Source organism: Mesoplodon densirostris, chromosome 3 (genome assembly GCF_025265405.1).
Source record: "Mesoplodon densirostris isolate mMesDen1 chromosome 3, mMesDen1 primary haplotype, whole genome shotgun sequence".
NCBI classification, from domain to species: domain Eukaryota; kingdom Metazoa; phylum Chordata; class Mammalia; order Artiodactyla; family Ziphiidae; genus Mesoplodon; species Mesoplodon densirostris.
The window spans coordinates 77,772,540-77,787,198 of record NC_082663.1 but is presented as its reverse complement, the minus strand read 5'-3'; the positions used below and the strand labels follow the sequence as shown (position 1 = coordinate 77,787,198).

The following is a 14,659-nucleotide window of genomic DNA, read 5'->3' as shown; positions in this document are numbered from 1 at the left end:
CTCTCTAATCTTTACAAAGATCATTCTGATGGTAGGATAGAGAATGAATTAGGAGATAATGCAAAAAATAGGGAAACACTTTAGCAAACTGCTGTACTAATCCAGCAGTTTGGATTTTGGATTTACACAGAAGCAATATGAGAACAGGGTTGGAGGTGACAAATATGAAGGCAAACTAACCATCTGGCTATGGGACTGGTGAGAGAACATTAGAACATGGGGGATGACTCCCACATTTCTGACATGAGTGCCTAGGTTGATAGTGGTGCTGTTAACTATCAGAGGGACCTCAAGAAAATGAAGACCTTTTAGAGGGAAGATAATAAAATTGTTTGGGGCATGTTGAGTTTAGGTGCCTGTGGGACATCCACGGGAGTTATCCAGTGTGGAGCTGGACAGTTAGAACAGGAGCTCCAAACACAAGTTGTAGCAGAAGACATGGATACAGATGAAATTGTTCAGTCAGAGGACCACAGGAAAGAGACAGAAAAAGAGACTGGTAAAGGAAACTGAGCTGTGGTGTCCAGGACAGATTTAGGGAGAAACAGTGCCTTAATAACACTTCCTTTGGAGAAGGAAGTGCCTGGGACCAGTGTGGAGTGTAGCAGGTTGGACGGAAGACTGACATTTGGCAATTTCGAGGTTCTATAACTATAGGAAGAATTCATGCCTAGCTTAGGAAATGTTCCCAGAAATATCTTACCATTTGAAACTTTTAGATTTAAGTTTAATAAATTAAGCTTCAAAGATATAATAGTTTATGTATAGTTTTGCAGGTAACATTTATTCTACTACTCCTCTACCAACTTATTATCATTATTCATTTTTACTCTGACTTTTTTCAAAGTTTCACATTGTGTGTACAAGGGCATGTTGATTAGTATAGAGTGAACTTTCTAATATCTTGTCAAGAATGTCAGTTTTATTATAATTTCACACATAGAACTATTCTAGAAATTTGACTTTGAAGTTGAGTCAATCCAAAACAATTAAAAAAAATCTCTTTATTTTTCATTCTTAGGATTGTTTCTCAATGGTATCTATGCATAAAATTTTAATGTTTTTACATCTTATTTTTATTTATTAGTTCTTTCAAAGAATGTGTTCTGTATCTTTAGACTTTATTTAGTAATTAAAGCACCTAATTTAAATAATTTTCTTTCTATATTCCATGCCTCCACATTGCCTCTTATATGTTCATTTTGGTCCCTCATCTTTGCTATATGATTCATCTTTTAGTAGAAAAATACTGGGTTCTTTCATCACAATTACAGTCATTGGTCTGATAATCCTATGAGTCAGTCTACACAAAACAAGAAGCTCATATCAAACTCCTGGCAGGTTTAGTTAAAATTAAAATGCACGCTTAACTGTAGAGATTGTCAAGTGTGGAAATAATATTTGTCCAGCTGGACAGCTTTCTTTTGTAGTTGCTAAATGAAAGTTGAGATTCTGTCTGCTCCTTGAAAGCTTCTGTGTCATGAAGGTAATTTGGACTGTTTGTGGTTTGACAGGGATTATTAAAATCAGATGAAGTGAAGGGAAGCAAGTGTGAGAAAGCAAAATTGACACTGACACTCTCTATTATTTGCAGCTTGGATCATGATGACTATGTTGATATGATAGATTCACTGTTGAGATATGTTAAGCAGCAAATAAAGTAAAAAGCAAGAATAGTGATGGATTTTCAGATTTAACATGAAGAAATCCAATATTTACTTTCACTGATTGCTTTTTAAATAGGTTTTCAGGTCATTTCATATGAATTTATTTATAACCAACAACAAATTATCCCTCTATTGAACTATAGAATTAAAAAGTATACTGCAAAGGCAGGATAACAGAAAATTAAATATTAAAGAAATAGATCACATGATTAAAATAATAGAATTTTTAAACTAGAAGGGTCCTTAAAGATTGGTTTTATCTGATTTCCTTTTTTGGTAGATGGAAACTAGAAAGAGTTTTAAGGTATCACATTTAAATGTTATTTGATAGCATAAATAAATGTAAAATCCAATTTTTCACCATAAATATATTTTCTTACCTTTTCACAGTTATTATAGTATAGTATAGTTATATGTTTTCTATAAATAGTATTATCTACTTTAATGAAGTAAATGCCTTCCATAAACATGATCTACTGAAAGCATTCTTAGTAGAAGGAGTTATAGCAAAAGGCTATTTCAAGATGTCAACCAAGGACAGTTATAGTAGAAAAATATAAATAAATATGATGAATACATATATATAAAACTAGGTGAAGAACCTGGAGTTATCCTATGCATTGTGGAAAACCTTTAGTGGTATTTAGGCAGGGTAGTGAAATGATCTGAATTGGTTTGTAACATGAGAAGCCTAATGCCAGTGTGCAAGGTGGATATCACCCAGGTTTCCTACAATTCAGTTCAACAGTTCTAACACTAACTACCTGGAGTTAGCACAGTCATTGCAAGTGAAAGGCTTAGTCCTGCAAGACTGCCCCCACTTCGGACATGAGCAAGTGAGGTCTCCAGGGATACCCGCTTCTGCCTGGCTGAGTACATATTCAGCAGCTCCCACATGTTCAGTAATTCATTTGAATGACTCACAGGACTCAGGAAAGTGCTATACTTCTGATTACAGTTTTATTAAAAAGGATACAACTCGGGAACAGCCAAATGGAGGAGACACATAGGACGAAGTAAGGAAGGGGGTAGGAGTGGCAAAAACCAAATATGTATTTATTATACCACAAATATGTATTTATGTATCTTGGAGACAAGATAGTGTTCCAGATTTGGGGCGCTGGTGCAGAAAGAAGGAGAAGTCAAATTTGAGAGCGGTGGTGACCATTTAAGATATTAGGAAGAGAAAGGGTCAAAGAATATGATGACCATTTAAAACAGGGGTCAGCAAACTTTTTCTATTAAAGGCCAGATAGTAAATATTTTAGGATTTGTGGACAGCATATGGCCACTGTAGTATATTCTTTTTTGTTTGTTTTTTTAATTTTTACAACATGTTAGAAATGTAAAAACTGTCCTTAGCTTGTAGGCCATAGAAAAAACAGACTTCACCATAGTATGCTGACTCCTGATTTAAAATACTAGGCATGGGAGAGGGAGATTAGGTAGGTGGTGACCCTATGACATAGGAAGAAAAGTTATTTTAAGAAAAATATTTTTTTTTTCTTAAGATTATTTATTTATTTATTTTTATTTTTGGCGGCGTTGGGTCTTCGTTGCTGTGTGCGGGCTTTCTCTAGTTGCAGCGAGCGGGGGCTACTCTTCGTTGCGGTGCACCGGCTTCTGATTGCGGTGGCTTCTCTTGTTGTGGAGCACGGGCTTCAATAGCTGTGGCTCACGGGCTCTAGAGCGCAGGCTCAGTAGTTGTGGTGCACGGGCTTAGTTGCTCCGCGGCATGTGGGATCTTCACGGACCAGGGCTCGAACCCGTGTGCCCTGCATTGGCAGGCGGATTCTTAACCACTGAGCCACCAGGGAAGTCCAAGAAAAAGATTTTGAATTAAATGTTGAACATGTTGAGTTGAAGGGACCTTTGGATCAGCAAAGTGGAATTGTCTAGTGAGTGCTTGGAAGTATGTGTGGGGTTTTAGAGAATTAGAGACATAGACCTTGAATTTTCAGCACCAAGATAATAAATGAAAGAGGTTGTGAAAAGCATGCAGAATAGGAAGAGGACCAGTAACTCCAGCATGAGATGGGTAGGAAGAGAAGCAAAAGAGAAATTTCCATAGTCCACTTCCCAACTCAGGCAAGGGAAATAAGGAGATTTGGGAAGACTGAAAAATGAAACTAATAGGAAAAGATTTTTGAGGTCTGAGGAGAAAATCCAATGAATAAAAATAAAACAATATTTTAAGTAAAATAAATCTACTACAGTAACATTACATAAAAGGAAGCAGTTGCTTTGAATGAAAAATGCTCAAGGAAAGTATTTAAAATGAGAAGCAAGTTTAGAAAGAACTCTGTGGTGAATATCAGTGTTCAATGACAGAGATGAGAGAGGAGCCAATCAAGATGTTTATTAGTTTAATAAAAACTACTCTGGTCAATTTAAACAAGCAAACAAACCAAGTGGCTGTTGGGCAGTTGAGCAGGGAAAGGATTTATTATATGTATCTCACAGAACCAAAAGGAAACTGTATGAGCAATCAGTCAGTCAGAGGAGGACAGGAACTGGGCAATTACAGGGGCCTCAGCCAAAAAAATCCATGCATCTTTTCTTGGGAGGCTGGAAGTATCGTGATTGGTTTACTACCAGTGATTCCCTGTCCCTGCCTTCATTCCAGATTTCAAAATTTATTTAGTATGCATCTGATGGTTCAGCTTGGCTCAGATTTCTAACCCTGAATCAATTAGTTATGACCAGGAAAGCTGGGTCCTTTAGCATAGAAAATGCACCACCATTGTACATCTGATACTGTATATCAGATAAAAAAAGAAATGTGAACTGGCCAGCTAACCAAAGTGGGGCCTCCTACCAGCAGCCTCTGAATAAATGATGTGAGAAACTAGAAGAGAACTAAGAAAGTATAATACTTAGGAAAATTGATGAGAGAAGACAACTTCAAGGAATGAGTAGCTATCAGTACCAAATAGTGCAGAGATTGAGTATGATGGGAAGTGAAAAATATTTTGTCAGTTTCAGTAAAAGGATGGAGGCTGAAACCAGATTATTCTGGGTTGAGAAGTGAAAGATGAGAACATGAGATTAAGAAATATGGACTGCTATTTTGACATGCCGGGCTATGAAAAGAAGGGGATCCTAGGGAGGGTTTTGTTGGTTTCTAAAAAGCAAGAAAGTTGAACATGTTTATAGTCAACTGAAAGGAATATTGATGTTGTAGGACTAGTTGATGATAACTGATGGAGCAAAGCCCTGAAAGTCATAAAAGGGTATTTCAATGGATAGATGTATTCATCAAATTGATGTTAATGAATAATATTACTAAAATTTAGGAGAATAGTATCACATTAATCTGACTAGCTAATCAATAATATTAACATTTTAGGAGAAATTCTTCAACTCTTGGAACATACTTTAAGAACTATAACTCCTTTAGAAGCACCCATTTCGATACAAAGTACGTACTAAGTTCAAAGCATTCTTGCCTAATTATTAAAAGAGTTCCTTAAAAATATAATTGACATCTCATAAGCTATTTATTATTCCCACTTGCTACATAATACAACTGCCTTTTAAAAAGTGCTCCATAACTTAAACTTTCTAATGCAGATGTACTGTTTTCCAAATTACTAAGGTTTTACTGTACTTGAAAATTCATTAGTAAATCACAGCCCCATGATTTGCAACATTATTTAGTTCTAATCTCAAAATATATAATAATTTTATGACTTTTTTAAATTTATTTTTTTAGTCTTAAACTGATTGTTTTTGAATTTTATTTATTTTTTTATACAGCAGGTTCTTATTAGTTATCTATTTTATACATATTAGTGTATATATGTCAATCCCAATCTCCCAATTCATCCCACCACCACCCCCCCCCCACTTTCCCCCCTTGGTGTCCATACATTTGTTCTCTACATCTGTGTTTTATGATTTTAAATCATGTGAAATATACAAGTGCCAAGTTATAAAAGAATGCTGAAATTAAATTCATTTTTAATTATCTTGGTTTCACTGTTGTATTAAAGCAAGAGATGATGAAGATTGCATATTGAAGATTATAAAGAGTTATTAAAATGAAAATATTTTCTGGAAAGAAAGGTACACTGAAAAATAAAGCAATGTCAATTTGGTGAGTAAAGCATATGACAATTAATTCTGTTTGCCTGTCAAGCTGCAATAGTGTATTCCAACTGATCCTGTCAGTTTCTACTTCATACATACACATATCTAAATTACTAATAGAGGAGTTACAGTGAAGTGTTCTATATTTTATCAAAGGGGATTTTAATAGTTGTAGTATGTTAATATGAGTACTTACTGGATGTATATCAATATTATAGCTCATATAATTATAATAATCAGAACTTCCAAAATAATTAGTAGAAAGCATAGCAGTATAAATTGAATAAAACAAGTTCATTATTTCCTAATATAAGACTTTAATGTATTAGGTATTTGAAATGACTGTCAACAAATGGAGATCCATTTGAGTTGTTTCTCAGTCTTTAGGGGAGGCTAGAACATTAAAATTTCAACTCTCAGTAATTGATAAAAAGAAATTTTTGGCAACTCTGAAATATCACAGGGGAAGATCTAGCCTTAAAAAAATTTGTTTTTGGAAATTATATAGGCTTCATAATGAATGAAATTTATAATGGTTCTGGGGAAAGCTGTTAAATATATATGGCAGTAAACAAGCCAACATATATGAGAGGTAAAATAATAATTCTTTTGTACAACTTTACAACTACATAAAATTGTCAAGATTTAGTAAAAGTTAAATTTTGAATTATATAAAGTTGGCAGGACTTTGTGAATGATATGAGAAGACTACTTTGTGACTAAATATGGATGGAAAAGTTAAAATGAACCAGGCCAGAAGAAAAGGCTGGTCCAGATTTAAGAATGACTACCTGGTTCAAATTTCAGTTTGCTTTTTTTTTTTTTTTTTTTTTTTTATCAAATCAGCAACTCAAACCAAACAAGAAATACAAGCAATAATACAAATAATATAAAAGATACCAAGAATAATAGCTCAAGGATACATGATGGCTGTAATGTCACCTTTTTCCTTGTGGAGGCATAATGCCCAAACTCAGTTCATCTCAGACATCTTTTGTTGAGTAAAGAGTGTGTCAATTCAAAGGAACCCAGAAATATGGGCTGATTGCTTTTTAGAATATTTTAGGGAGGTGCAGTTTGGAGAATGGAGCATCAGTACAGGGCATCTACCTATTACCATAAGAGAACGTCTTCCTGCCTCACGTTTCCTCTTTTCACATAATATTTCTTGCTAAGCTACAGATTCTACTTTAGCTTTTCACGTGGCTGTCCTGGAGAAGGGAAAAGGGAAGAATTAAAAATAGCTCTGAGAGTCCAGGATACAGGAACAATGATGGTATTGACAAACGAAATAGTCCATGGAAAAGTTAATTTGGGGGGTTCAGAAATATGTCCTTCTCCTACCATTTTTATAGAATACAACAAATTTATAGCTAGAAGAAACCTCAGAGCCTAATAAATCCATTCACCTCATTTTATAAATGAGGAACATAAGCTCCATCCCTCTTGACAGATTGAGTGACTCACCCAGAGTCACAGCGGCATTGACAGACCAGGATCAGGACTCAAATCTTTTGATTCTTGGTTCAATGATGTTTAGAGTTAAATGTATTTTATTATAGAGCAACATTTTGAAACTTGTTCAGTTATATGTGGAATGTATAATTATCTTTAATTAATCAGAATACCCCACTTACTGTGCTAATTAACTGTTTATTTTAGGCTAGACAGTGATATTGGATGGTAGGACTTCAGGTGAGCTAGAACTGGTGGACACATTAATTCCACAGTCCAGCCATAAATATGAAAGGCATTAGACCCTCCTCACTGGAGAAATCACTTGATCCAAATGTTTCCTTTACTAACTAAGTTTCTGTGTGGATTTCCTCCCAAGGGTTGGTTTTTCTATCTTTCAATCCTTTTTAATCATGTTGGTCTTAAGAAGAATGGCACTCAGGACTATTATTATTGAAGAAACTGAAAAAAGATAAGATAAGAACTCTAACCATTGTATGTGTTTAGATAAAGAAGAAGAGACCTTAGGATAGAAAGGTATCATTTTAAAATATGTTAAGGGACAAATGAGAGTCCAAAATTACTTTTGTGTGCTTTCTTTTGATCATGTAAGGTATGATTAGTTTTATTGCTTTACTGTAATGCTTTCTGGCATTGCTTATAATATTTTCATATTTTATTATAGTCATTGTTCTTAGGAATTTATAACTCAACTGTTATAATTTGCCTGTGGCTGAAATTTGATCTACAGATGTTTGGCTTAGATATAATTCTTCAAACATAACTTGTCTTTAAAAGGCAATAATTAATATTAGATTGGCTGCTAATACTTGTTTGAAATATTAAACACTGTTTTTTTAATCTTATACAAAAAGTGATCAGAAACATTACAGGAGAATGAACATTTAAAAACAGGGTTGGGGAATGGAAATTTCAAAAACAAAGTTATCATACTTTAAAAAGTTATAGTTCCCATCTTTGATTGATCGTGGATTAGGATAAGAGACTTCATTCATTATGTCAAATTATTATTGTGTCCCTGATGACGATTTATAGGGACATAAACAGAATATAAAGCTATATCTTGATCCATAGCTTCATAGCCTCTTCCTTTTTCCCCTTAGATTTTTTAAAGGTAATTCTATCTTTTTGAAATACCACTGAAGTATTTCCCAGATTACATTGGTCCCTCAATAATTTACTTTTCTGTTGTTGAGGTCATAGTTATGTTTCACTTAGAATATAGCAGTGATCTTTCTACTCGCTCCCTTTCTTATGGTCCTGTTCTTATTACTGTTCCTTGAGAGGAGAGACTGTTCAATCATTCAGTCTCTCTGCTCCTTCATGATGCCCAGCACAGGATCAGACACACTGTGGGCCCACAAAATACATGTAAAGAAATGGGAAGTTTGGTGTCTGTGCTCATACTCATTCAGTGCGTGCTTCTTTCTCACCACAGTCCTGCAGGGATCACTGCCATCCTGATGGGAAAACTTCTAAATCCAAACTTTAGCATCACTTACTACAGTCTGTACTCTCCCTCCTTTATTTCTCATGTTGGTCCTGTGTATCCCTATTCACTCAGGTTAATTTTCTCACCTTATTATAGTTTGCACATCAAGTTTTCTATTATCCTATCACACAGCATCTTAAACTTTACTACCACTGTAAAGGTGACTCTTCTCTTGTCCGTCACCACTTTGAAATCTTATCATACATATGGAAGCATCACAGATCTATGCCAGTCATATGAAAACTCTGAACCATCATTATTCTGGTACCCCATCATTGTTATCAAATGGCATTCCTTTATAATGACAGTCTTTGTATGTACTGATTAACTTCTCTACTGAGGTTAAATAGAGAAAATCATGCAACCATGTAGATTGGGAACCCTTCAAAATCATGGTCACCAACCCCATCTGAATGTTTGACCTGTTTCTATCCATTATTGTTTTACCCCAGAGCTGATTTCAATGAAGGACATAACACACACATTCAATATTGAAATGATACAAAACAACAGATTTCCTTTTAACAGCATTTGTAAGCACAAAAACCACAAAACAATACAAAAAGTTTGGTGAAATGGTCAGTGGAGAGATATTTAGGAATTATGTAAGGTTTGAATCAGACTTTGAAAGAAATTATAAATACAAATTGGCAAGAGAGAAGTTTTAAGGTTGGAAGATGTTTCAAATGAAGACATATAGAAAGTGTATCGGGTTGGCCAAAAAGTTTGTTCTGGTTTTTCCATAGCAGCTTACCAAAAACCCGAACGAACTTTTTGGCCAACCCAATAAAATAAGAGATCATACACGTCCTGAGAGCAAAGCTAATTTCTTTTAAACTACTTTTCCTAATTATATATAAAATAAGTACTTATTGCAAAACATAGGAAAGTGCTAAATATGAAGAAGAAAATAAAAATCAACCATAGGCTATCCAGTCTGTCCAAAGATAAGCATTTTAATATTTTGTTTAATATCATTTCTACATTCTACAATGTTTTATATGCAGTAACTGATTCATTTATCAAGAGTCCAGCAACCTCAAGTTTTAAAACCAAACAGGTCTGGGTTCATACCCTACCCACTGGGTAGCTATGTAACATGGACATGTTAGTTCATTTCTTTGGGCCCAAGTTCCCTCCCCTATACATGAGGATAATAACTGTTTGGTAGAGTTATTAGGAAGATTAAGGAAGGTGATGTATATAAATTACCTTATACATAGTAGATATACAACAAATCATATTACTAGTTTGCTATTATATTTAAGCTGACTTCTACACATATTTTCTTTAGTTTGAATATGTGGAGTCTGAAGTAATGAGGCGTTACAATATCGACAAATTGGGGCGACTCTGAACAGAATATTGATAATATAATTTGTTTTATTACAGAGAAGCAGGCTATAAACAAAATATTTACTAAGTTTGAGTTCTCTACAAGAACCCTCAGCCATTCAAATCTTTCCATTATAAAAGTGAAATTTTATTTTCTTGCAACAGTTTTTGAATATCTCATCATCTGAAAAGTTGAACTACCCCAAAAGTTTCAAAAATATGCAAATACATAAACTGAATTCATTATCAGTAATATTGGCCATTGGGTTCAGAAATGACTGTTCTGATAATAGCTGTAAGTAGGTGAGCTACTGGAAAGATAGGAAGATATCAAACTCATTGGTATATGGAAATATTGAGGTTTTGTTGTCCTAAAGAAGTATAACTTCTGATGGACATAGCGTTTTCTACCACTTAGCTTATAGTTTTGGCAATTTTATTTTTTTTGCCTGATTTCATAATATTAATTATGGTATATTATAGGTAAATATTTGTTTTCAAATGAAAAATTAAACCTTTTATGGCAAAATATTTTTAAAAGGAGACTCCAAATGTATGAGGATTTTTTAAAAATTCTATTTATTTATTTATTTATTTATTTATTTTTGGCTGTGTTGGGTCTTCCTTTCTGTGTGAGGGCTTTCTCTAGTTGCGGCGAGCGGGGGCCACTCTTCATCGCGGTGTGCGGGCCTCTCACTGTCGTGGCCTCTCTTGTTGTGGAGCACAAGCTCCAGATGCTCAGGGTCAGTAGTTGTGGCTCACGGGCCTAGTTGCTCCACGGCATGTGTTGTCTTCCCAGGTCAGGGCTCGAACCCGTGTCCCCTGCATTGGCAGGCAGATTCTCAACCACTGCACCACCAGGGAAGCCCCTGTATGAGGATTTTGATATTTAAAAATGGTATATTGGAACTAATTGAGTTTCAAATGACAAGTCTGGTGATATCATGGACTTCTATATTAAAATGTTTTAGTTGAATGTTTTCCTCTTAAAGTAATATCTCTTAGGAAGAATAAAAGCTGTATTCCAAAACAACTTCTTTGAAGTACCAGATAGAAACTATGAGAAATCTTTAGCTGTTTTATTATATGATAATAAATTACCTACATTTATTAATAAATAATTAAGGATGAGTGTGCCTATTAGTGTTGTAGCTTCTGCAAAACTTTTTAGATAATATTTCAAATATTTTGGGTGTATCCAAACTAAAACCACATTTTTCCAAGCCTCTTGTTAATATTTAGTCTATGTATATGTGTTACAATTTAATGTTTAAATTTCTCATTCATTTATACCATCAGTCATCAGATTGCTATTTTATGTCAAAAAATAACGTACCTCTAAATAAAAAAAGTTTACACTCTGCCCCAACTCTATCATTTTTAGTCTATCTCATTGCCCTGCTGTATTTGTTCTCATAGCACTTCTCATCATGTAATCTTTTATAAAATATATCTGGTTATGTGTTTTTAAAATCTACCTTCCCCACTAGATCAAAAACACCATGAGGGCAGGGACTTTGACTTGTTGCAGGTATATCCCCAGCTTCTTCAGCAGTGCCTGTTATATATCAAGCATTCAGTGAATACATATGGAATGAATGATTGAAGTTTTGGTAGTGGGAAAATGCTTATCTCTAGAAGGAGTATTGTATTTAAGTTTTAGTCCAATATCACTATTTAGGTTGACAAGGGTGGTAGAAGAACGCAAGGGAAATTTTACCTTCTTCACATATAAAACAGGACTAGGAGATGAGACTAAAAACTCTGAGGTTCCAATGACTAGGTCAATATGTTGACAAGAGCGGAGGGAAGTTGCTGAATTCTTTTTTTGCTGTATGCGGGCCTCTCACTGTTGTGGCCTCTCCCGTTGCGGAGCACAGGCTCCGGACGCACAGGCTCAGCGGCCATGGCTCACGGGTCCAGCCGCTCCGCGGCATGTGGGATCTTCCCGGACCGGGGCACGAACCCGTGTCCCCTGCATCGGCAGGCAGACTCTCAACCACTGCACCACCAGGGAAGCCCGGAAGTTGCTGAATTCTTGAAGCAACCACTCTTGTTCACACAGGTCCCTGAGGTTTCGCGATTTCCTTTGCAGCTCTTGGTTACAGTGAGAAACAGCAGGATGCTTAGGTACTCTGACTTTTTTTCAGCTTTGAAACCATAGAGAAGTGTGAAAATTAGGTCACACCTCATGAAATTTAAATAATAAAATAATCTACCTAGATTAATAATACCCTACTTCTTCTACTGCTGTATTTTGCCACTAAATGGGCATTTTTATTTTGGAGTTAATATCACAACTTGAGGTGGGTTTTTTTCCTTTCATTTTGGGGAAACTGACATTTTTTATTCTTATTCCTCAGGATGGATCGGGGAGATGAATATTCCCATAATTCTTTTGACCTACATTGTTTGTTAAATTCATTTCCTGGAGACTTGGAGTTTAAGCAGATCTTCAATGACATTGATGAAAAGATAGAACAAAATGCCATAAGGTAAATATTGCTAATTTTAAAACAAGTTGGTTTCATGTTTCATTTACACGAACTTTTATCTAGTCTAATTTTAGTGTTTCCTGCTCTTAAGAAAATTTTAGGTTTTAATTATCATTAACTTTCCTGAAAAAAAATTAATTAGACCCTCCCCTCTAGAATATAACATGATTTTCCTTATCTGATTACTACTTTAAATAAGGCTAAAAAATATAGGCATTGCCTTCAAATAGATAAAGTTTGTTGAATTACTCTTGTTGGGAGGAGGAAGTTTTCCTCTACCCTTCTAGGTTCTTTTGAGTAATCTAAGAATTAAATTGACATGAGACAGATTAACAGGAGAAAATCAAACAAAAGTGTAATAACCTGTATGCATGGGAGAGAACCAGGAAAACTGAGTAGCTGGCCAAAATGGGCAAAATCCTCACCTTAAATACCATTCTCAGCTAATGGCAAAACAGGATGTTGAGGGTGGGTAGAGTGTCTTGGGAAGTTACCAGGAAAAGCACAGTAAACAAGGGTAAGGTTGTTATGCAGATTTAAGTCAATACCTTCTCCACTGATAAGAGTTTCTAGAGATCCTCCTCTGCCTGGTACAGTGAGGGAGACACCCTTACAAATGGAGATTTTCCTTATAAATGTGAATGTTTCTAACAAAAGGGTAGCTCGTGCTTGGTTTTCAGAGTGTTTACCATGTGTGTGTTTCTTAGAAAACAACCAGCTTAAAATAATTTAATATGCCAAAGAGACATATTTTAGGGTGGCAAATTCTGCTGCCCTAAACTGTTCATGATTTCTTAGTTTGCCAATATTGATGGCCTGCATTTTCAGTAATAGGTTTAGAGTTAAATATTCTCATTTGATGGATAAGCACAGAAATTAAAATTTTGGAATTAAGGTATTAAAATAAGATCATAGTATAAGGCCATGGATTGCTTGAATTGCTGAAAGCAGAACATTAAATTATTTTTATGTAATGTTTGTCATTTGAAGTCTCCTCACTTACTTAGGAGGCTAGGGAGTCCACCTATGCCAGGTTAGTCTTTATCATCTACTCCAAAATTAGTGTTTCTAAACACTGGGGGAAGCAGGGACAGTTAAGCAGATTTCCATTAATACATATTCTCTGATAGAAAAGAGTTTGTCTTCACATGCATTTGGACCCTAGAGTCAGTTCACTTATTTCAATCCTTTTGGTCAAAGATTCTAATAATTCATCTCATGTTGAAACCGTGTAACTCAGATTGTAACTTGAACCCACGGGCCGGGACTTGAACCCAGCCTAAACCCAAATTGGGACTTGAACCCACGGTGTTTTAGAATCACTAAAGTGATTCTTTAGATCACTAAAGTGATCACGGTGTAGTTAGAATCACTCACCTCATATCTGGACTTACAGAGGCTCAGGTTCTTTGTGTCTCAGCACAGAAGGAATTCAGCAAGAGGCAAAGTGATAGGCAACAAGTAGATTTATTAATATAGGAAGCTTGTGAGAGATGCAAGCAGACAAGTGAGGGGGCTCTGCCCCAAGGATTAAGCGGGCTACATTTTTATAATCAAAGGAAAGTGGGACAGGGGGAAAAGGCCACCTTCTTCCTCATTCTTCCTCATCAGGCTTACATCACTACCTCCTCCTTCTTACCGGGCAGGAGAGTATTTGACCCATGAGGCCAAACTAGGACTGTCACGGCACTTATTCAAATCAGCAGAAGGGTGGTAATATATACTAAAATATGTTGAATCATCTCAGGTTTCCATATAATGAGGGTCTCCTACTTTGGAATGTCACCTTTCCCTTAAATTCCTGTCCTTGGTCCTAAGGATCATTATCTTGTTGAACTCAACCAGCAGAATGCAGGCCTCATTTTTTCTCTTTCACTTAATGACCTGGGGTGTGTCTCATGCTTTTATTTATGACTTTATAGTTAAGCAAGCCTGCTTCGTTCCACGACATTTCGATAGCTTTCTTGAGCGACTGTTAACTTACAGTGATCTCCCAACGTTCCCTAGGTTTCCCTCTCTATCTATAATCCCCTACTGGGACTTCTACAACTACCTGTGTAACTATCCTACTCTATCCCTATCAATGTGGGTGACAAATATGC

General features: G+C 35.5%; 1 protein-coding gene across 3 annotated transcripts in view; it reads left to right on the top strand.

Moving 5' to 3' along the window:
• KIAA0825 (KIAA0825 ortholog) overlaps positions 1–14,659 on the top strand; it is a 408,362-nt gene that overhangs the window by 50,178 nt on the left and 343,525 nt on the right. For all 3 annotated transcript variants that reach the window (XM_060093150.1, XM_060093152.1, XM_060093151.1), the window contains exon 3: positions 12,426–12,557. In XM_060093150.1, coding sequence (XP_059949133.1) covers positions 12,427–12,557 — 131 coding nt within the window. In that variant the 5' untranslated portion in view covers position 12,426. The remainder of the gene's footprint in view (positions 1–12,425; positions 12,558–14,659) is intronic.